The sequence below is a fragment of the Alligator mississippiensis genome, chromosome 5 (assembly GCF_030867095.1).
Source record: "Alligator mississippiensis isolate rAllMis1 chromosome 5, rAllMis1, whole genome shotgun sequence".
Classification (NCBI taxonomy): domain Eukaryota; kingdom Metazoa; phylum Chordata; order Crocodylia; family Alligatoridae; genus Alligator; species Alligator mississippiensis.
In genome coordinates, this window is record NC_081828.1 from 14965927 (window position 1) to 14989031 (window position 23105).

Genomic DNA, 23105 nt, shown 5'->3' on the forward strand with positions numbered 1-23105 from the left:
CAAACCAGTTAAAATAGATCTCAAATTGTCAGTTAGGACCTGTATTAATTTTATGTTAAAATGCTATATTTGCTTTAAACTTCCTTGTTTCTCTATCTGAATATCCAAAAACATGCCCCAACCTGTGTGAACACAGGGAAATAGGACAGTAAATACAGTTGTTACTATACAAAGCTGTGACCCTCCATTTTAGGAGCCCAAGCAGCTTGACTGTATTTGGCCCTCTACAGCTGTGTTTTCCAGAAACAGCCTCTCAATTCTGCATTTGCTAGTCGATGTCTAGTAACATGCAACAAGGGAATATTTTCGCTAAATTCAGATGTACAGGAAACCCTCACTATTCACGGATTTGCGATTTGCAGTTTCAAATATCCACAGTGCGCCGCGCCAACCCAGGCTCTCTCCCTGCGCAGCGTGATGACACTTTGTTACTGCGCTTCGCAAGTAAGTGGTGGTTTGAGAAATGTAAAAAAGAGGCACAGCCTACATAATGTGAATTTGATGCGGGAATAGGCATCAGCGGACCATAAAGCAGCGCAGGATTATCCCCCACAAGCTTTCAGCGCAGATGATGCAGTACGGTATTCGCAGATTTCCCCATTCTTGGGGATCTCTAGAACGTATTCCCTGCAAATGGCGAGGGTCTCCTGTAGTGTCATTCACTCTGCTAGAGTGCCTCTGAAATGTGCTTCTGGGGGCTGCCTTGGAAAGGAAGGCAAAACAAAAGAAAGAATGACTTGGTCAGGAGAGAAGGGGCCAAGAATCCAATGATGCCTTTTAGGTAAAAGGGATACTGAGGTGGTGCTGAGGAAAAAGACGGTTGAATTTAGGAGAAGAATGTTGGCTTTGGGGGAGAGAACCATGACCAAAATCAACATACTTAGTGGCTAGGCAACTGCAGGGACTGCTTGTTTTTTTTTTAACCTGGGCTGTTGGGGGTGGTCTCCTCCATCTTAGCAATGTGCTTCATTTTCCTAGTAGCAGTATCACAGTCCCTCTCATGCCTTACTCTTTTTCTTCTCTGAGGATGCATCTATACTGTCCTAATATAGCTCCAGGAAGACTATATGCTACTCACTCCCTGTATGCTACCTCCTGAAACAGAAAAAAAGTGTTGCTGTCTTAGCATAGCAATGTAACCACAGGGCTTACTGGTGGGTACAGTACTTCATTAGGGTGGCTACACTACCTGCAGTCCAGGAAATTACATGCACAGAGCAGGCACAGTATCTTAGGAAAGTGCTCCCTGGTATCAAACTTTCTTTCTTTTTCTGACTGTCTCCCATTTCTCTTGTTCAGAACAGGACAAAAGACCAACACATTCTCAGTGGGCCTGACTCCTTTTCTTTTTTCTGTTCTGTCCTGTTCTTTTCTTTTCTGTTCTTTTCTTTTAACTCCCTTCTACATAGCTTTAACAGCAACTTTTATAGAGTGGCTTGAATTGAATTCTGGTATCCTGAACTTTTGATTTTTGCTTTTCAAGGTTGAGTAGTTGCATACTGTGGCATAATGAGGATTAGCTGCAGGGAACGTATTTATAAATTTCCTCTAGGTAAGATCAGTTCATGTCGCTGTACCTTTTTAATTTGTGGCTATTTATATTTATCAAAGATAATAATAAAGAGGATTCAGAGGGTGAAGGATGTGCCACATCTTGTGCTTCTCCCTTCTTTCTTTTTTCCTAGTACTGTCTGTGATGAGAAATATCTTCAGTGTATAGGTGTGGCAGTGCACCTTTGGTGCCTGCCACCTTAAGGGCAGACAGGTAGCAGCCAGGTGCCTGATTAGGGCAGCCATTTTGGCCCAGTGATATAAGCTGGGCTGCAGTTTCCTGCAGGAAGGAAGGAGGTAACATCAGGCTGAGAGAATGCTCTGAGAATAACAGGAGGTAAGGGCAGGAGCTATGGGGTGGAAGTGGCCCCTTATCCTGGTTAAGATGTAAAACTGCACCCTGCCAGGGAAGGGTGGTCTGGTGGGGCTCCTAGTGGCATGGGAGCCCCCAGGAAATGCCAGACCAGTTACCTCCCCGGTGAAAGGTGGGCCAGGGCATCGTATAACCCCAGCCCCACATCCCTGGTGGTGTTCTAACGAGCAGGGGGAGCCCTGAGGCAGAGTTCAGGCTGGAAGAGGTACCTGGGGCCACACCTAGGTAGCAGGAGAAGGCCTGGGGGTGAGAGTGAGACCCTGAGTGAGAGGGACGAAGATTAGAGTGGCCCCGTGAGTGCGGGTGAGTGAGGAGGCCCAGTGGGGGCATAATGACCTGGCAAGGGTCCAGGAGTGAAATAGGCCTATACTTAGCTCAAGTGAGGGTAGCAGGAGACACCCAATAGACTGCACCAGGGGTGACTGAGGCATGGAGAGCTAAGCCCAAACCCAGGTGAGGCCGGGTGGGATGAATGTAGCCCTGAGAGAGGGCAGTGTGAAAGAGGCTGGGTGAGAGCCAGCAGAGTAAATGGGACCCCAGTGAGAGAGGGGTGGCATGTAAGTGGCCCTCCAGGGTTTTAGAGAAGAGGTACAACTGTGCCCAGTTTGCTCTGTCCCTAGGCTGGAGAAGTGACACCCACAGAGTAACATCTGCAAGGCATGGGACCTGTGGAGAGGAGGTCAGAGCGGGTATTAAGGCCCTTGTCAGCAGGGCGAGTAATGGGTAGCCTCCTGCGTTAATAACGACTCTCATGTTTTTACATCAAGGCATGGCAGGCGAGTGAAGTAGGCAGTTACCCCAGAAGCAGGGCAGCTGGCGGAGACCTGACAAGGAGGCCACCCTGTTACAATAGGCAACAAAGTTCTGTTTTTGAAAAGATTTTCGAGATTCCCTGTCTGCTTCCTAGGTCTTGAATTGTTTCCATTAAATGCAAATCAATGTAGTTTGGCTTCCGGTTGTCACCAGCTTTGAGATACATGCTTCAAAGCTTTTGCTGCCCTGTGCTGTCTTCAGTTCAAATCAGGATAATAAATTGTATAAAACCTTATCCTTTGTATGTAATTAAGTATATATGCACATAGGATTAGTTTAAGGTACTGTTCCATTATGTCAAACACTTAGTGTAAAAACCTACAACAGCCTTGAGCACCAGATTCAAAATGTGCTATGGGCCATTTATTATTGTTGGAGTACAGCTTACAAAAACACACATGCTTATTTCGGTAGCATCCACAGTGTGTTGGGTGTTTCTTCTAAACACAGAAGTAGCAACCTCTGCTGTATGTAGCTCACAAATCACATGTATATGATTTCCTTAATTTTAACAGATTTAAAAAGTTTCCATTTAATAGAACCTGGCCTGACAAGACAGACAAGGACATGAGAGCCAAATATCTTCTCTGCCTCTGGCATAGTGTCATGATCACATGTATCTGAAAGAGTTCTCTGCTTCCTGGGTAAGGGTCCATTGATCAATCAAGGATGCCATATCATCACATTGTCAGGGCTACTGTGTGATGGGGACAGAGGAAAGTCTTTATTGTTTCCATGATCTGCCATGAGTATTTTTTTGGCAAGTGTTCTTTTGTTGAGTGTCATTGGAAACTGTGAGAAAAGTGCCCCCCTGTTCGAAAGGCATTGATTTTTCTCCTGACATTTACTTGTGATTTAGTATAAATATAGTAGCTGGGAGTTTCAGAAGTGGGAAGGTGGCAACCAAAATCAGTACCTTTAAAAAATGTAAGCAACCATCTTTTGCAAATGAGATCCCTTGATGTTATCTGAATTTGGGCAATGAAGATCATTGGATGCTCTAAATGGTACTGAGAAAACTCTTTTCATGTAGCCATTCTGTTTTGTAAACTGTATATTTGACTTCTAGGATAATGCCACCCTTTTTGACACCTATGATGTGGAACTTATAAAAAAGAATGGACAAAGCTTGGGTATAACTATTGTTGGATATGCTGGAACAGCTGATCTTGGTGAGTTATACTGATTATGAAAGATTGATTTATCAAAACCTGCTTGTTTAAAGGAAATTGAGTAGTATTCTAAAATACTCCTCTGCAACTTCGTACCCCACAAAATGTATGAAATCATAGGATAAATTGTTTGAAGAACTATCTGTTGCTTTTCTCAGTCCTAAGGAGTCCCATGGGTCTAATTCAATTTTAAAACAATTTTTACAGGATGCTGGATTGCTAATTTTGCATGCTGGGATCAGTTAAAGAAAGACATGGTCCCTGACTATGCTACGGTCTGTGTCTGTTGAGGACCTGGCACAATCTGGGATGTGGATTCTTTAGGTGCCACCACAAAAAATCAAATACATTAAAAGCTGTGTTAACTGGCATTTTATTAACCAGAATATTCTATTAACTGGAATTTCCAATATCTCCCAGTACAAATCTTCACTTTAGTAACTAGAATCTTTGCCAAGCCTGTCTAGCATGCACATCAAGCATTTCTGTTGTTTACATTATTTAGTGACGCTGCTGATAGAGGAGCTTCTGGGAGCCCTTCTAGTTGATATCCGCATAGGCAGAGGGAGAAAATTTTTTTGTGGGGGGGCTGAACACACACACGCATGTGCGCATGCATCCCCCCCCCACCCCCCGGCAGGAAAGTTTGCGAGGGAAGGTATGGGAGGGAGGGGAAAGGGATCTGTGCGGGGCAGGGCGGGCTGCCACTGCAGGCTGGGGCTGGTATAACTCTCAGATAACCCGAACTTTTAGATAACCGGCACCACCCTTACCCCACTCATGCCAGATAACAAAGCTTTTACTGTTACATGTTTAAATTATTCTCGTAAATAAATACTTGGAATACCCTGTATTGGCCTTGTGTTTTTGATGAAGTCTCTAGCAGATAAAATGGAGATGACATACTTTCATGCATGGGCTAGTGTTTAAGCTGTGGTAATGGATCAAAATATCCACGCACAGAGTTCACTTTAAATGTGCGAGAGAAGGAAAGCTTTTTTGATTTCTGCAACTCCTGTTTGTTAAAAAATTGTCTTTTCACAAGGGATTTTTCTGATTTTTAAATGATTAAAGTATTAAAATATAAGACAAGGATGAGGTTCTGATCCAGCAAAGCATTTCAGCACAGGCTTAAGTGCCTTGCCATTTCATAGCCTATATAATATGGGAGCTGTCTTGTCTCTGAACAGGTTTAAGCATAAAACAAGGAAGTCAGCATCCGCACCCCCCCAGGCAGGAAAGTCTGCGGGGGAAGGTATGGGAGGGAGGGGAAAGGGATCTGTACGGGGCAAGGCGGGCTGCTGCTGCAGGCTGGGGCTGGTATAACTCTCAGATAACCCAAACTTTTAGATAACCGGCACCACCCTTACCCCACTCATGCCAGATAACAAAGCTTTTACTGTAACATGTTTAAATTAGTCTGATAAATAAATGCTCGAATACCCTGTATTGGCCTTGAATGTGTGTGCTGTTACTATTTTCTTTAGCTCTGACTCTTGTTGTGTAACTTTATTTGCCCAGTTTTGTGATGTGATGTGAAGAGAATGGCCATTTGTGAGTAGAATTAGGGGCAAATTCCTTTCGTTTGTGGACTCAGTCCTTCAAAGGTACAAGGGTCTTGGGCTCTAAATGTATAGCTGTTTAACAAAAGGACATAATTAGTGCTTTCATTTTTCATTCCTTTGTGTTTGTGTTTGTTTATATGTGTGTATGTATTTTTTCAAGCAGATTCCTCTGGGATTTTTGTGAAAAATATAATACCTGGCAGTGCTGCAGAGCACAGTGGATGTATACAAGTGCATGACAAAATTGTTGCTGTAAGGAAAAATATTTGATATATTTCTGTTTTTTTGGAACTAGCACTATTCTATGTCTGGATTTTTAAAAAATGAAAAATAGCTTTAATAATTTAAACTTCAGTTCAGAACTCAATTGCATCCAGTTTATAAAACAGAGGAATGTTGGCAATTTATTTTTATTTTCATAGCTATGTTAATAAAACTTAGTGCTTAAGCTAGCAGCTCTGGTTTGCAGTGGTTAGATTATTAGTTTACTGCAAAACTGAGAACAGAAATTACAAACAGTGAACTAGGTAGATGTGTGGATTGAAGCATTTCAGAGTGGGGATGGGTTAAAAAGCCAAGTACTGTCAACACCCACTAAAATCCATGGAGTTAAAGAAACGCTGTATGACTATGTATAAGCTGATAACATAGCATTGACACTATAGAAATATTCATTCAGAGTTTTAACAAAGCCACGTGCGTATGTAAAAATTAAAATAGTTTGGATAAATGGCAATACTGCATGAACTGAGTAATATCTAATATGCAAACCTAAAACATAAGAAAACAAATAATTTAAAATCTGAAATATTTCTTAACTTGGAGACATTAACTTTTAAAGTGTATAAAATATTTGGGACTAAATGTTTTGCAGACACAATACCTAAATTTTGTTAGAGTTTGCTCTCTCCATGCATGCACAATTTGATGCCTGCTTATGCTTGCAACTAGAGTTTTGCAAGTACAGATGCTGATGGATACATGGTCTGAAGCTTGTGTGTGTGGAGACATTTGGCTTTGGGGGTGCAAAATAAAATACAGTCATTTAAAAGTTAGCGTACTTAAAGTGCACCACATGCACAATGTGTGTGTGTAAGCTGGGCAGAGATCTGGCAGAAAAGTTATACTGATGACATCTGAAAGGACTGTTAGTCTGACAAGTGTATCTAGGAAGTTCCCTGAACAGTACATTTCAAACTGCTGTTTGCGTCTAGTAACTATGCTGGAAAAAAATTATTTTACGCTAAAAATTAGTACATGACTGCCTTGTGTGCCCTTCCCCCTCAAGTTCTTTTTTGTATTTTCTTTGAAAATACATTTTGAAGATGGCACTGTATAATTATCCTGATGTAACTGAGGGGCTGGGCACACACTGCTGAAAGGTTAATGAGGGTAGAAATTCATAGTGCATCAGCTACTTTGTGGTACTTGCCTTTGTAGTGCTACTTCCTTGTGATAGATGAAAGCTATCCTTTGGTAGTTCACCCCTTCATCATTAGCCGAGTTTAGCCATCATTTACCGCTTGTGAAAGCATGAACATGGGCAGTTCTAATGGAGTGGTTAACAAGGTGTAGAAGCCCACCCTTCCTTACCTTACAGTAGTGCATATAAGTGCCTGTGCCCTGTGTCAGTGCAAGATTTGTGCATGTAGTGATCTAAGGGCTAGCAGTTAGAATTCTTGAAAGTTGAGTTTCATTATTTTTTATGTACTACAGTACATGATGGAGCTCTCTAAACAAAACATAGGTATTGCATTATGGTTGATTTTTTTTTTTTATGTGATTTTTTTTTTTCTACATTAGGTTGATGGAATTAACATTCAAGATTATACCAACCAACAAGTGGTGGAAGCATTGCGTAATACTGGACAGGTCGTACGCCTTACATTGCTTAGAAGGAAAACTCCTTCTGCTTCTTTCTTGACAGGAAAATCTTCAGATACAGGTAATTCTTTACCCTTCTCTTCCAATTCTTCACTATATTTATTTTCTCTTTCAGTTTCTAGTAAGCTATTTCAGCATTTAAAGGGGCTGAGCTTTCTGAGGACGCATTTCACAGCATTGGACTGTTTTGAGAATGGGTGGATAGAAGGAAAGAAAAGAGGAATGCAGTAGAGCAAAGCTCCTGTAGACTGAACAAGGAAGCTGCTGGTGGATGATGATTTTAATATCATAACTTCTGTACCACCCAGCTTACTTGAAGTCTTTTGGATCTTTACAGTGCAACCAAATATGCCAGCCTTAATATTGTCTGGAGCTGTAGAGACTGAAACTAAGTTGGATAGTGATAATGAGGAAGATCAAGAGCAGAAAGATAACTTTGAAAATGAAAAGAAGCAAAGTCTGCATAAAATAGGTAGGTAAAGCACCTTGCAGTGAATCTCCTGCCTAATTACTGGCCTTCTGGAATTTATTTCTATAATCCAATTTTTGTCATGATGGATGGGCAGTCATGGCTTTCTTTTCCTTACACTATTTTAATTTTCTCCTCTCCAGTCCTTTTCATTTAACTGACCCCAAATTCTAAAATATGCCTCCGTATACTTGTGAATGAATTTCTGTAATAGAAATGAAAGGTTCCAGAATGACAGTCCTGGAGACCTGTGCTTTTTCCATTGCAAAGGGCCTGATCCTGAGTGGAGATGTTGCTTCTCTCAGAATAGGGCTTGGGATAGCCTGTGTGAGCTCTGTCAGCTGTCTTGACAGTGTACCTCAACCCCTGATCTTGGATGGAACATTTAGGGGGGAGACTTGAGTCTTGATAGACATTCAGTCCCTAACCCAGTTGCTCCGGACACCAGTTTTGATGATGTGTTTGGGTAGACAGATACCTGCCTCCCATGAATTTGCTGGATACACCTTCTTCATTCTTACAAGTGCATCTCAACAGTTATATTGGTCAGTACCTTTGTTGCTGTTAGCCTGAGCCAAATTTGAATTAATGATTAAGATTATAATGCAGTTTAATTAAAAAAAAAAAAAGCAAAGAAGGAAATCCATGTGTAGTCACTTGTACAGGGAAAAGGCATATGAAGGCAACGTTTAGGGCAGTAGTACTAGGCTCAAGACCTTGATACTGGAAGATATGCATTATTTCAATGAGAAATAAGGCACGCATTTTTAATGGTCTCAGTATATGACTGTTGGAAGAGAGAGGGCAGATTTTGTATCAACTGAAATATAAAGCACAATATTCTTTCTATAAGACATGCTTTAATCTGATCACAAATTAATGGACTTGCCACAGGAATTCCTTGGTGAGTTGTGTACCTTTATTATAGTCCATTCAGACTGGCAATTCTTTCTGATCTTACGATCTGTGATTTTATTAAGCATTTTCTAAATCATAGGATTTTCATCCATGAAGTTGTTTCACTGTATTTGTGAAAGTTTAGTCAATTATAAAGACATCTTCTAAATAGAAAAGAAAAGACAACCGAGTCATTTAGTTTCCTCTTTTCTTCTTCTCAAACCTCTCAGTGAGCCACCCCATTTTGTTTGCATCCGTGATTTCTTCTTTGTGACCTTCCATATCTTGCTAGAGGAGAAGGTCATGTTAACTGAGACATGAGGTAATCAAGGCATCAAGTTACAGTACTGGGAATGGAAAGACATGGATAGATTTGTATGGTTCAGGTTTATGAGGGAAAGCAGAAAATCTTAGCTGCAGTGTTTTGTAGGGGCAGGAGATCAGCCATGAAAATGAAGCCCGAGTGATGCCTGGATGTGGGACAACTAACTCAAAGTCAAAGTGGGGAGAGTTTGTGAAGTAAATCTTAAATTGTTAGCATGCTGGTAGCTAATGATAGAAGATAAAAACTACATAGCCCAACACTTGTGTGCAAGTAAAGATTATGTTAGGTAGATTAAATTCAACTTTGCATTAAACTGCGTGATACGTATTTATAAAGGTGAGAGATATGTCTATGTTGATATTTAGGGCTGACCTTGAGGTTGCCCTTAATCAGCCTGAGCCACCATTTTTTAGCTGTATCCTACTCCGTAGCCTGCGGCAGAGGCATCCACATTGTGGGCATTCATTTGCAAACAAAGTTCTTCTACAGATGGTTTGTAGACTACTTGTCTCTATGGGTAGTAGAGACCAGAAGTGGTATGCAGAGAGGTTCTGCCCCTGAGGTCCCAAAAGTTCAGCCCTTCAGGCCATGAGGCACAGGCACAACCCATGAATGGCATGTGCCCCCGGCAGCAGGGGGGGCATGGCTGTGCCGGTGGTGGCGGGAGCCTGGGAGTGGGGAGCTCCCGCAGACGCCGCTGGCATTGTCAGCAACAGCAGGGCATGGTGAGCACTGACCATGGCTCGGCGACCACCCTCAGGCACCACCAGCAGCATTTGTGGCAGCCAGGAGCAATCAGGGACCGCCTGCAGGTGCTGTCGACAATGTTGGGGGTGCCTTTTTGCAAGGGGTGTACCAACACATGTAGGGGGTGCACATGCACCCGCGTGCACCCCCTACATGTCGCTCCTGGCACAACCTATCAGGTAGTGAGGGGGTGTAACCCCTCTAACAACCTGCCCCATCACCCTCAACCAGTCCTGAATACTTTTGTCCTGATTTGTGTGCGTTTGAATAGCATATATAGAGGTGATTGCATAATAGCTCAAAATAAAGTCTTACTCTTGTATATTGTGTGGGGAAGTAAGGATGTGTTTGTGGAGGAGTGTGGGGGTGTGTATAGGCATGGTGGGCTGTGTGTGGGGGTGTGTTGGAGTGTGAGTGTGTGTGGGGTGGGTTGGGTGTGCATGTGTTGGTGGGCTACCTAAGCGCTCGGTCCTGGGAGCTGGCTGGGGGTAAGTGGGGACAAGGGGTACATGCAGCAGAGCTCACTTGGTGGTACAGGTATAGTCTATCCCCTGCCCTCTCCGGCCTGTGGCTGCTCTCTGGTGCTCCGCATGGGGCTCAGCCCTACCTGCTCCCACCTGGGGCAGTCTGCTCCATGCTTTTGCCCTGCAGTCCAGCCTGCAACTGCTCCACCCTCCCACTGGTCCCGGCCCTGGCCAGTGCACACTGCTTCGTGGTGGGGTCACCTTTCACCCACTCAGCCCCCTGCACGTGGCTGCTGATCACACCAATCAGGCAGAGTGGTTGGAAGGTGGTTGAGAGCTGGAGCCTCCGTGCGCCTGGGCAGGAGCACCCGGCTGCAGCTTCCCCCCTCAAGCTCGTTGCTCCTTCCCTGGGAGTTGTGGGGAGCCCTGCACAATGAAGCTGGGCTGACCACAGCCATTGCTTCTGCCTGGCACAGTCAGAGGGGCTCGGGCATCTCCTGCCCTTTGCCTGCCGCCCCATGCACCACAGTCCTCCAGTGGGAGTGGGGTTGGCTCCGGCTCAAGGCGCACGGTCCCAGCTGCACAGCATCAGCAGGCAGCGGCCCTTCAGTGCTCATGGCCTGCAACAGGTGGAGCCTCTTGGTGATGCATGGCTCTCGACTGAATCCTGGGAGCCACATGTGCTAGCAGGGAGTGAGGCCCTGCCAGCCCAGCTCCATTTCAAATGGCTCCCAGCTGAGTCCTGGGAGCCACATGTGGCAGCAGGGAGCAGCTCCTGATACTTGGCCGGGAGCTGCATGCAGTGGTGCCTGGCTGGCTCAGTCTCACTCCCTGCTGACATGCAGTGGCAGCCAGTCAATAGGGGGCCCTTGGACACCACCCCACCAGTTTTAAAGCGGCATGATCAATATCATGGTTATGCTCGTCCAGTCCACTACATACACATATGCTCAGTAAGGTAGCTATGGGGCAATCTCCTTACCGGCCCAGGGGTGCATGTGCAGTAGAAACACTCAAACTCTTCGAATGGATTGCAATACTCACTTGTTTAAGCAGGCAGCAGAGCACCTGTACTGATGCCCCAGTGTGGCTGGGTATGGAGCTGTGTGGAGAGGAGCAATGTTTCTGGAGCAGCTGCTCCGTGAAGATAGAGCTGCCTGGAGGGGTACAGGAGGAGATGTGGGAGAGCGAGGCTCTCTTCAAGGCCTGGGATAGCGTACCAGGGAGAAGGAATTCCCAGGAGCTGTCACCGAGCAGAGAGGGGAGCTCGGTGCAACTCTGCTTCGAGTGGAGAGGATGCTTCACCAGCATGCAGGGTGACAAGAGGAAGGGAAGCCCAGGTGAGCTACAACATCCAGGGAGCAGGGGGCCACAACTGTCCTGTGAGTGGGGGGGAGGCACGTGCACCCTCAGGAGGCCTCAGTGCCTCTACACTAATGCTTGTAGTATGGGGAGTAAGCAGGAGGAACTGTGCCTCCTGATTGCAAGTAAGAACCCAGACTTAGTGGGGCTCACAGAAACCTGGTGGGACCCTACCTACGACTGGGAGACGGGCATTCGGGGATACACCCTATACAGAAGAAACAGGACAGAGAGGAAAGGTGTGGGGGTTGCGCTCTATGTCAAAGAGCACCTCACATCATCAGGGATTAGCTTCGGGTTAGAGGAGGTTGGGCAGAGACACTATGGGTCAAACTACAAGGGGGGCGTGGTGAAAGGGACCTTATGGTGGGTGTCTACTACAGACCACCCAACCAGGGGGAAGATCTAGACCAGGACTTCTCCAGTCAGCTTATGGAGGCAGTTAGGTCAAGGGATGTTATTGTCATGGGTGACCTAAACTACCCAGATGTTTGCTAGGAAGAGCAGACAGCCAGGTCTGACAGCTCGTGTAGGTTCCTGGCTGTATTATAGGGCCTTCGCTTTATCCAGGAGGTACACAGCCCCAGTAGGGGTAACGCCTTGCTGGACGTGGTCCTGGTCACGAGGGATGATCTGGTAAGGGGACTGCAGGTCCTTGACCACCTGGGCAATAGCAATCATTACCTGCTGGATTTCACTATCCAATGCAGGGTGTCAGGGGCTCACACCAAGGCTAAAGCCCTTGACTTCAGAAGGGTCAACTTCAATGAGCTTAGGAGACTAGTGAGGGAGGCACTGAGGGCCCAGAAAGTAGAGGAGATGGGAGTGCACAAGGGATGGTTGTACCTTAAGGGGGCGATCCTCCAGGTCCAAAAGATAACAGTCTCTGAGAGAAGCAAGTGGGGTAAGAGTGCTCAGAAACCCCCTTGGCTCAGCAAGGGCATTCAGCAATGCCTGAAGACTAAAAGTGGGGTGTGCAACCAGTGGAAGGGAGGAGCTGTCACCAAGGAGGAGCACTCCTCCTTGGCCCAGGAGTGTAGGAGGGCTATTAGGAAGGCCAAGGCAAAGATGGAGTTCAGGCTAGCATCCAGGATTAAGGACAACAAAAAGTCCTTTTTCAAGTACATTGGGAGCAAGAAGAGGGCACCAGGCCATGTAAGGCCCCTGTAAGACGCAAACGGTAACCTTGTGGCTATGCCAGACAAAGCTGATATTTTTAATAGTTTCTTTGCCTCTGTTTTTTTGGACAGGAACTGGGATATCCTACCTACCAGAGGTAGGGACAGTCTTGGGGATAGCTTTGTCAGGCCTTCAATCAGCGCAGATGTAGTTAGGGATCTTCTGGAAGGGCTAGACATTTTTAAATCTGCAGGTCCAGATGCCCTCCACTCAAGGGTGTTGAGGGAGCTGGCAGGGGTCATTGTGGAGCCCTTGGCCCATCTAACCAGGTGCCAGGGGATTGGAAACTGGCTAATGTGGTCCCAATTTTCAAGAAAGGGAGGAAGGAGGACCCAAGTAACTATAGGCCTGTAAGCCTCACCTCAGTGCTTGGGAAGATCTTGGAGAGAATCATCAAGGAGCACATCTGTGGGGGGCCTGCAGGGGAGATCGTGTTCAGGGGAAACCAGCATGGGTTCATCAAAGGCAGCTCCTGCCTGACCAACCTGATTGCTTTTTATGACCAAGTAACTAAATCCTTGGATAATGGTGTCGCTGTGGACGTAGTCTTTCTGGACTTTAAGAAGGCCTTCGACACCATCTCTCACCCCATCCTCATCAATAAATTAAGCAACTGTGGCATTGATGCCTGCACAGTTGGATGGGTAAAAAATTGGCTGATGGGGCGCACCCAGAGAGTAGTGGTGGACAGGTTGTACTCAACCTGGCGAGATGTGAGCAGTGGGGTACCCCAGGGCTCGGTCCTCGGGCCCGCACTGTTTAACTTCTTCATCAGCGACTTGGACGAGGGGGTGGAAAGCACGCTGTTACCAGATTTGCCTGTTACTTTGGGGTGTACTCATTTATTAGGGATATGTTTCTAAGGTCTTTGTAATTCTGTCAATATGCAGCTTGTGTTACTTGTGTTTGTATATGGAGCTGTATATCTCCCTTCTGCAAGTCCTCACCCCCAATGGAACTATCTTGCAGGACTCAGTTTCAATGGGGCTGGGTTCCTCCAGTCACCAAATCAGTCATACACACACACAGGTTACTGTGACACGCCTGACCTGGCCGGGTTGATCAGCACGGACCGGCTGACACCCTCATATGCCAAGAATCAGTTCATCAGTGCAACAATAAACTGGAGTCAGACACAAGCACACAGGTAAACAGAATCCCTCTGAATCCGGCTGGGTGTCCAGCTGACACCCTCATGGGCCAGCATTCAGTTTATAAGGGCACGTATGAATCAAACTGGGTCAATCAGCCCGTACAAGCTGATCCCCTTATGTGTTTCAAACTCAGCACGTCCCAATCTTTAGCCTTTTGATGAGCAGACCCCACAGTATTTTGGGGCATCACAGGGATCTTTAGCTTAGGTAAAAGAAGCGTTGCTGCAGAGCATGTGAGGAGGGAGAAGTAGAGAAGGAAAAATGTACCCAGTTACTATCAGTTTGACTATAAAAGTTATTTATTGTTAAGTACATGAAATATATAATGGTACGAATAGTAATAGACATGCAAAAGGAAAAACAAACACAAACAATTACAATACTACCCTGGTTTCACTAAGTATTTGGGGAAACTTAGCCCAGGCTTAACTAATACAGTTCAGGTTCAGAAATTTATGCCTAGAGAGAAAAGAGAGGGAGAGCGCTGGGATCTCACCAGTCTAAGGTACTCATGTTGCAAAGCTGACAGGTAAAGTTCATAGCACAATCCTTGAAGGGAGACTATCTGTTCTTCCAGCATCCCAAGAACAGGGGATGGTGTCAGCACACACGTTGCTGCTTTTTTTTTTTACAGATTTTTATACCCTCAGTTCAGCTTCTTCAAAGCATTTTCAATAGTGTAAATCATTGTCTTTCCTATTGACAAGGGGTTATCTGGTTTGGAACATCTCAAGAAATTGATTGATAATCAGGAAACGCATAAGGTTAGGGAGTACCCAGATACTTGGGAGCCAGCTTGACATTCCTATGGATAGCAGATATACTGATGGGATTCCTCATGGTTTCTTCAGAAACAATAGATAGCTTGCAGCATCAGTATTTTGGATTTTTACTTGTTGTGAACAAGCCTCAGCTTAGCATAACTTTTCCAGATCTTACTATAGTCTTTTAACAGACCTAAGGCAATTATTGGAGTGTTTATAACCTTGGGCAGGAGGATTTCCACCAGTCGTCCTGGGAGAAGTATGACAACACCTGTGGTCAGGGCTCCAACGGCCTAGATGCTGTGATGAACCCTTTACCATTGTTCAAATGTTGCCCATACCCCCTCTGACTCAGTCTCTTGCCTCAGCATTCCCTAACCCGGTAACCGAGTTTAAATCAATCCAGTTTAAATAGACCTCCCATAGTGGGACCAAGGAATGTATGGCCTGAGATGCCTATTAAACTTTACTTCTGCTTATAGGTGGGGGAATCCTTTGTAAATCCAGATTACAACTGGTCTGATAAATGCTGAGCTGGGTGTGTGTAAACATGGGTTGATTAGCATTTGGAGCACAGATTCCCCATCATGCAGTGCTCCCTTGCTTCTCTGATCCCAGAATTCACTGCAGTCTCTGCTTCAGGCTTTCTGTTCTCCATCTCTCATGTAAATGAATGGTCATCTGGTTCCATCTTGGATGCAAATGAGACCTAGGGCAGTTGTTTCACTCTTATCACCCTTATCTGGAGGGTTTTAGGTGCGTCTTCCACCGCATCTTAATCAGTTTCATTTATGTAGAAGAGGGGAGAGGGAGGGTGAGTCCTTTGTGAGTCAGACAGGCTGTGTCCTGTGCTAGGGTTGCCCAAGAACACAGAGCTGAGACGTAACAACGCGGTCCAAGTTTGCTGATGACACTAAGATGTGGGGCGAGGTGGACACACTTGAAGGGAGAGAGAGACTGCAACTAGATTTAGACAGACTACAAAAGTGGGCAGACGAGAATAGGATGGGGTTCAACATAGACAAATGCAGGGTGCTGCACCTTGGGAGAAGGAATCCACAGCATACCTACAGGCTGGGGAGTTCCCTTCTTGAAAGCACAGAGGCAGAAAGGGATCTCGGAGTCATTATTGACTCCAAGATGAACATGAGTCGCCAACACCAGACCGCAGCCAGCAAGGCCAGCCATACCTTGTCATGCATCCAAAGGTGCATCTCATGAGGGTCCAGAGAAGTAACACTCCCCCTCTATGTGACTTTGGTCAGGCCGCAGTTGGAGTACTGCGTCCAGTACTGGGTGCTGCACTTCGAGAGGGATGTGGCCAGCCTGGAGAGAGTTCAGAGGAGGGCCACCCGCTTGGTGAGAGGGCAGCAGGACAGGCCCTATGAGGGGAGACTGAGGGACCTGAACCTGTTCAGTCTCAGCAAGAGGAGGCTGAGGGGGGACCTGGTGGCTGCCTACAAGCTCATCGGGGAGATCAACAGCAAATAGGTAGAGCCCTTTTCTCCCCAGCACCATCTGGGGTGACAAGGAACAACGGTAATAAGCTGATGGAGAATAGGTTTAGGTTAGAGATCAGAAGGCAATATTTTACAGTTAGGGTGGCCAAAATCTGGAACCAACTTCCCAGGGAAGTGGTCCTCGCCCCTACCTTGGGCAAATTCAAGAGGAGGTTGGACGATCACCTGTCTGGGGCCTTGTGAATCCAGCATTCATTCCTGCCTGTGGCAGGGGGTCAGGCTAGATGATCTGTTCAGGTCCCTCCTGACCCTAGCTACTATGAAACGGTGAAACTATGAAACTATGCTCAGTGGAGCCCAGCCACGGGCGTGTGGACAGCAGGAGTGTGCCGCTGGAGACGAGCACGCTGCGGGAGAAGCGGCCACAGGCAGTGGTTTGAGCCCAGCCATGGGCACTGTGGGATGATGCATACATACTACAATACCTAGTCAAAAAATAAAATCTAATGTTGCTGGCATTGATCAGTAGGCCTGTACTAGCAAAGCGGCTAGTATTTGATTCCTCCAGTCCCTGTCCCCCACTCCCCGCAATACCCTACTTACTGGCATGGAGTCTGGCTCCAGCTCCCTGTGGCGGCGAGTGGGGACTGCCTGAATCTCCAAAGCTCTCCAGATCTTTTCTGAATCAACTTGGAGAGCTTTGAATCGTTTTGGACCTTTTTATTAGTCTCCCAATTTGATTCAGAGATTTGGCTGCCGAATCGGGCTAAATCTCCTCTAAATCAAATCAGCACCCAAAACATTGCAGAGCTCTACTGATCAGCACGTAAAAATATATTTGTTATGGTGCCCTCCTTTGCGCTTGCTTTTATTTATGTGGAGTGACTGGCTCATTGTAAAATAATACTAACAAAGCAGACCAGTAAGAAGTTATGAGATCATATGTCAAAAGTCTTGGAAAAATTATGCTTATGGTAGGTCAGTGAGGATTTCCAGTGCATGTTTCAGCTTCACGTAATGGCATAGCGAATCTCAATTGTTAAGTCTTACAACAGCAGGGAAGTCTTCCACTGCCTTCCACCAAAAGCAAAACATATGGTATTTGGCAAAATGTTACAATTTACACACCATAGTTTTGGTAAACATCAAAAATTACATGTTAACTTTTATAACATTGTTGTCATAAACAAACACAAATTGAATAAATAAACTAAAATTAAAAAAAGATTTGAAACTGGATGATACACTGTGACGCTCCACCCACCCCACCTGTCTCAGAGTTTCCCAACCACCAGTGCTGACATGTGTGGCTCCCAGGACTCGGTGGGGAGCTGTGCGCTGCCGGGGGCTCCATCTGCCGCAGGCCATGAGAGCCCCAAAAGGCCGCTACCGCTTCCTCTGCTTTCCCCCATCTCCACTTGCTGCTGCTTCCCCAGCCTTCTCCCCTACTCAGTGCTGCTTCCCCTCCCTACCTGATGCCCCAAGCACTGCTGCAGGGACAGGAGAAGGAGGAGCTACTGGAGGGTGAGGCGGGGAGTTGAGCAGCAGCAGCCTTGCCAGAAAGCTGTGCAAGGGCGAAGGTGGGAGTGCAGTGCACGTTGTCCTGGGCAGGAGTAGGCAGAGTTTTGCTCCATGCAGAGTGCATCAGGGGCAGCTGTGGCCAGGTTGGATACAGTTAGTTGGTGGGCACCCACTTGTGGGCCAGATTCAATTAGCTGATGGGCTGGATCTGACCCGTGGGCCATATTTTGCCCACCCCTGCCTTACACTCCAGCATCCCAAACTGAGAATTTAAGCTTGGTTGGGATGATCTAGTTGGGGAAGGTGCTGCTTTGAGCACAGGGTTGGACTAGATGACTTCCTGAGGTCCCTTCCAAACCCCATTTTCTATGATTCTAAGCTGTGCAGGCTCTCCTGCTGTCCGAGACAAAACTATTTGCTGGCTTCAGGCAGTGTTAGGTTTATGGGTACTGGTCCTATCTGGAATTTTACACGCTATTAAAATGGGAATGTCTTTAAAATGAAGTAAGCTATCTGCAGCATATAAATGCGGCCAGAAGCAAAAGCGTTTATTTGGTTAAAATTGATTTCCAGATGAAGAAAAGTGTGTTAAGTGACAAAGTTATGCAAAAGGTTATGCATTTTGCATATGGTAAATGTGTATATTTTTGCTTGCCTAAAACTTACGCTAGTTGGTTGCAAACTTTGTTCAGACCAAGCTGTGTATAAAACTTCAGCATTGGACACAATTCAATGGCCAAGTTTAAATTCCAAAAATAGGTGCTTACTTTGGAAATCCTGAGGAGCACTTAATTATAATGGTGCTAAAGTAAACACTCCTAATTTAAGGCCCTGCATAAATTCTGAAAATGCCCTTAAAAACTTTATGTAAAAGGTATGTTTTATAAAATATGGATTACTTCCCTTTAGGCCCAGTTGTGCTAAATTTTTATTAAAGTGTGTTTCCTGAAGAGGTATTATATAGTGATTCTGGCCAGCCAAACCATGTTGAAACAATTCTGTCCTGAAGGAAACATGGTTTAGGACATAATGTGCATGGGGCCTTAAAACTTTCTGTTAGAAGGCTAGAGAGGCAATTAGCTTTACAGCTGCATCTGTAAGTTTTTGCAGACGGGGCAGAACTGCTCATTCCTGCCTTTCAGCCATGTGCGAAAAGATGCTACTCAGAAACTAGAGATGGCTGGAGGAGATCAATAATAGGGAGGTAAAAACCACCAGGGAAACTAAATTACCATGGCAATTAGTTACCATATAGTTGTGTGTCCTTTGCTTTTTGGTGGGGGGGGGTTCTTCCTTCCTATCTCTTGATCAGTCATCTGCAAGACGGAAAGGTCCTAAGTTTGAAGATTCCTGGGATTTTGATCAAGAGAGGCATTGTTAACCGGGAAACCAGTATAGCCGAAATATCTGACTAGCAGGTACCGGAAGCTAGGGCAGAAAAGCCCCGTGAAAGGGAAGGATAAGGAGCTGACATTCTGAAGCTGCAGAAGAGTGCTGCTAACATCACCTGTTGCTAGAAACCAGTTTCATTTACAAGGCCTCATCCAGTACAGGTGATGTAGTGTGAACAAAAAATCATGTGGAATTAAACTACAAAAAGGACCAACGAAAAGGAAGCTCTTGGCACTGGTCAAAGAGTAAATACAGGAGGTGATTTAAGTCTCTTCCTTTCTCAGCTGAAATGAGCCAAAGCCCAGGCTAGAACCTCAGGAACTTTGCGCTTGTTTAATAAAAGCAAAGTTTGCCCCCATCACCTCAAGAGCCTGATCCTGAGATGTACTAATCATACATCACTCCCGTGGATGTTGGGTTTTTGTGTTTTTTTTACTACGCAGGAATATGCAGATGCCAAACATTTCAGTCATCGCTTGATAAGAGCAGAAAGAGAATAGGGACGTTAACTGTGTATCTGTGGAAATTGGTGTAGGCTCTTGAATGAAAAAGTTGCATGTTTGTGTGTTGGAGGTCTAGGTTTTGAAGCAGCTGATACGGGATAGTGAAGCAGGACAGCTGGTAACAGAAATCCGTGATTAAATTCAAATGAGCAAACAAATAACTCCTTGCCACAAACTCCAAAGGTCATGAATTCAGAGCATTTCAGCGTAGCCCGACAAAGACCAATTTGGCATTCTTCTAAGACACTGTAGATTTTTGTTTGAAAAAGCTTACCTATTAAGAACATTGAAGCTAGGTGCAGACGTTGAAAAAGCCCGAGGTGGACTCGATCTAAGTCATGCAGTTTTCTGTAAGCGGCATAGGGTAGATGAGTAGCAAACTGAACTCACGTCTGTCCTTTGGTGGTGGGGGAAAATCGTAGACAGGGGCCGCCTTTTTAAACCATACTGTGTGTGCTGAACTTCAGTTCTCTTACAGGCATAGACTGGTTTTGTGTGCCGAACTTCTGTCCTGTTACGGGTATTAAATCAGTTTCCGATCGCTTGTACCGATAAGAGTGTGATGTCTGTACCCGGCCCGTAGGTTTGTTTCTGGATGCTATGGCAGAGAAATAATTATCTAATTAACTTTGGGCAGGACTCCTGCTATGGTAGTATGAGTCCAGTGCCACGTGAAAGGTACTGCTGTACATGGGGATCGGAGCTAGTTGGCTGTAAGAGGTCTGATTATACAGAGAAATTCTGGTCAGGCAGTTGAGGTAAATCTTGGCTATCTGGTGTGACAGAAAGGGGGGCTCAAAACTGGAAGGAAAAAATGTTAGCTTAGAGACCTAGGCTCTTGGGATATTGTGGACTAATACAAATGAATCTGATCCTTTATTTTTAACTACCGCTATTTGATTCTTCCATTATATTCTGAAATAAAGTACATCTGAAAACTTCAGGTAATGAAGTAACGTCACGAGGAGTCTACCGCAGTTTTTGTTGATTAAGTTTGTTTTATAATCAAAGGGAAACGGTTCCCAGGTATGCTTGCAGGGAAATAGTCAGTACTTAATGATTGTTGCTGGGGTTTAGGCTCCTAATGCCTCCTGTTACTACAGAAATCTCCCTCTTCTAAGGTATTTTACTGCAAGGTGTCTTAACAAAACCACTTGGCAGGCAAAATGACATATTTGTAGCTAAAGATCTAAAGGGCTGCTGTTGTGATTTACACTCAGATATATTGTAAGATGACATGTCAAGGATCCTAAGTGTTCTGTGATTTGTTCAAACTTGTGACAAACTCTTATGGCCGTTTTGAATTTATTGCACACTTTTATTTATTTATTTAATTATTTAGTTGGTGCCCCTGCTAGCTGCTGGAGTTTGACTCTTACTTGCTAAACATTACTTAGGCAAGGAACTTTATATGTGTGTTGAGCTTCTGGAGGAGGTCAAATGCAGGGCAGCCAGTCATTTTATGCTGTCTAGCCCTGTCAAATTGTCTTACATGACTGTAATACTGCCTTGGTTGCATAATAAGAAAGCTGAAAAGATATAAATGTCAAGATAGCCAAGTTCCCACGGAAGACTGGTTTAGAACTGGAGCTTATATTAAAGCTCATGTTACTCACTGGCCTAATTAAACCAGACAAGCCTTTATACCTGCCAAATGTATAAATAAAGTCTATGACTGCATTGTGCTGATGCAGCCCGTTGATAACCGTGATGTCTTGTCAGGTGTTTACTTCTCAAAAGGGCTTGGTTTGGGTGGGGGGGGATAGCGCTGCTCGAAAGTGGAGAATGTTTAAATAGCAACAAATTATAAAGCCATGTGAAATTTGCTTTTCAGCCTGAAAGAATGATTTATTTACAGTATTAAACGGTACAGAACTCACATCTCATCAATGTAACCGTCACCTTGCATGCTTCTCAACTGAATAAATCACACTTCAGCAGTAGCTGACATTTGCATTGTTTTCTTGCAAAAGTCTATTCTCATTTGCACTGCTTGATAGACCCAAGTTAATGCACTTGCCTTCTTTTGATCATTCCCCATACTCTCTCCTTTTTTTTTAAGACAGCATTTTATTGAAGTATTTAGAGGTAAATGGACTTGGCAGACAGTAAGTTTAATATTCATTTTTATATTTAGGAAGAATTCCAGACACTTCAGAAAATGAGTTGAAATCCAAGTGGGAAAAACTGCTGGGACCTGATTATGAAGTCATGGTATGTTATCCTTCAGTAAAGTATACTCATGTATGTTGTTTCTTTAATTTAAAGTGCTGTGAGCTTAACATTACAAGCTGTTTATAGAAATGCTTAATGATCGGAACAGATCAGTTGTGTAGATTTTTCCTCCCAGAACATCAAGGATAAAATACAAGGATGTAATACGTAACAGTTAATTTTTGTTCAATTTATACAGACACTATCATTTTAAGCATGAGTAGCATTTAAAAGCCCCCGCCCCCAACAATTTTGCCTTTAAAGTTGCATCCTATCAGTCACTGAAAATATCTGGCATTTTTATGACTGCTTTTTATGATCTGTTTGTTTTACTGTAAAACTTGGGGGGAAAAAAACCAGCTCGGGATATTACTACTGTGTTTCACAACGAATATTACAGTTTTATTAGAAGAATGAAAGAATGGTTATCAAATATATTGGCAAGACAAGGCAGTAATTCAACTTTGGTGTAACTTTATGGTGCCAACTGCTTGTTAGCTTTTTCTTCATATATTACAGAATAATCAGGCAAGAGTTTGTTTATATTTCTGAAGATGAATCAACACAAAGGAAATAATGGTAGTATTCAGTACTGTTTTTAAGGCAGTGCTAATTGAATAAAACAGACAAACCAGCATCCTTTCTATTTCTTTAAAGACCTGTTTATCCCTGCAATATATGTCCACTTGATTCAGACACTTTTTTTTTACTGCTTGGCATAGATCTGTTGCTGGAGGATTTAAAATAGCATTAAGAAGTAACTTGAGCAGCACCCTCCTTTGCAATCCATTAGTACTTCTTTAAGATATGAAGTCTGTGAAAGATTGAGCTATAATTCAACACAGCTCTGCAGTTGCCCATTCTAAGAGCTAGGTATCCCCGTGCCGGCACAGCCAAAGCCTACTTTATTAACACTATCCTATTTGCTGTTGTAGGTATGGGATGTGAAGCTCACTGGGCTGTATTCTAAATTATTCTTTCACTGCAGCCAGTTTGTTTTCATGGGTGAATATTTGGTTCATTTAAACAGCAGAAAGCAGTGGCCAGAACAGCACTTTTTAAAAATGAATGCCCTATGTCTATGCTTCTGCAACATCATGCTTTACTAGAATATGCAGTTTGGTATGTGGCTGATAGTACAAACCCCTGACTTTCCTAGGGTGTGTGGACAGAGGTAACATTTATTTGAAATGTTTTAAACGGCTTTGAGACATTTCAGAAGGCTACTGTGTAGACATATGGATGGGATAAAACACTTCCAAGTGTGACAAAAAATGCCTACAGAGAGCAGGTACT

At 44.5% G+C, this 23105-nt stretch overlaps 1 protein-coding gene across 9 annotated transcripts in view; it reads left to right on the forward strand.

The window, feature by feature from the left end:
* PATJ (PATJ crumbs cell polarity complex component) overlaps positions 1-23105 on the forward strand; it is a 242996-nt gene that overhangs the window by 27150 nt on the left and 192741 nt on the right. For 8 of the 9 annotated variants that reach the window (XM_059727901.1, XM_059727903.1, XM_014593899.3 and 5 more), the window contains 5 exons: positions 3807-3909; positions 5638-5726; positions 7278-7419; positions 7696-7830; positions 21733-21809. In XM_059727901.1, coding sequence (XP_059583884.1) covers positions 3807-3909; positions 5638-5726; positions 7278-7419; positions 7696-7830; positions 21733-21809 — 546 coding nt within the window. The remainder of the gene's footprint in view (positions 1-3806; positions 3910-5637; positions 5727-7277; positions 7420-7695; positions 7831-21732; positions 21810-23105) is intronic. The other variant, XM_014593900.3, reaches the window with a different exon arrangement.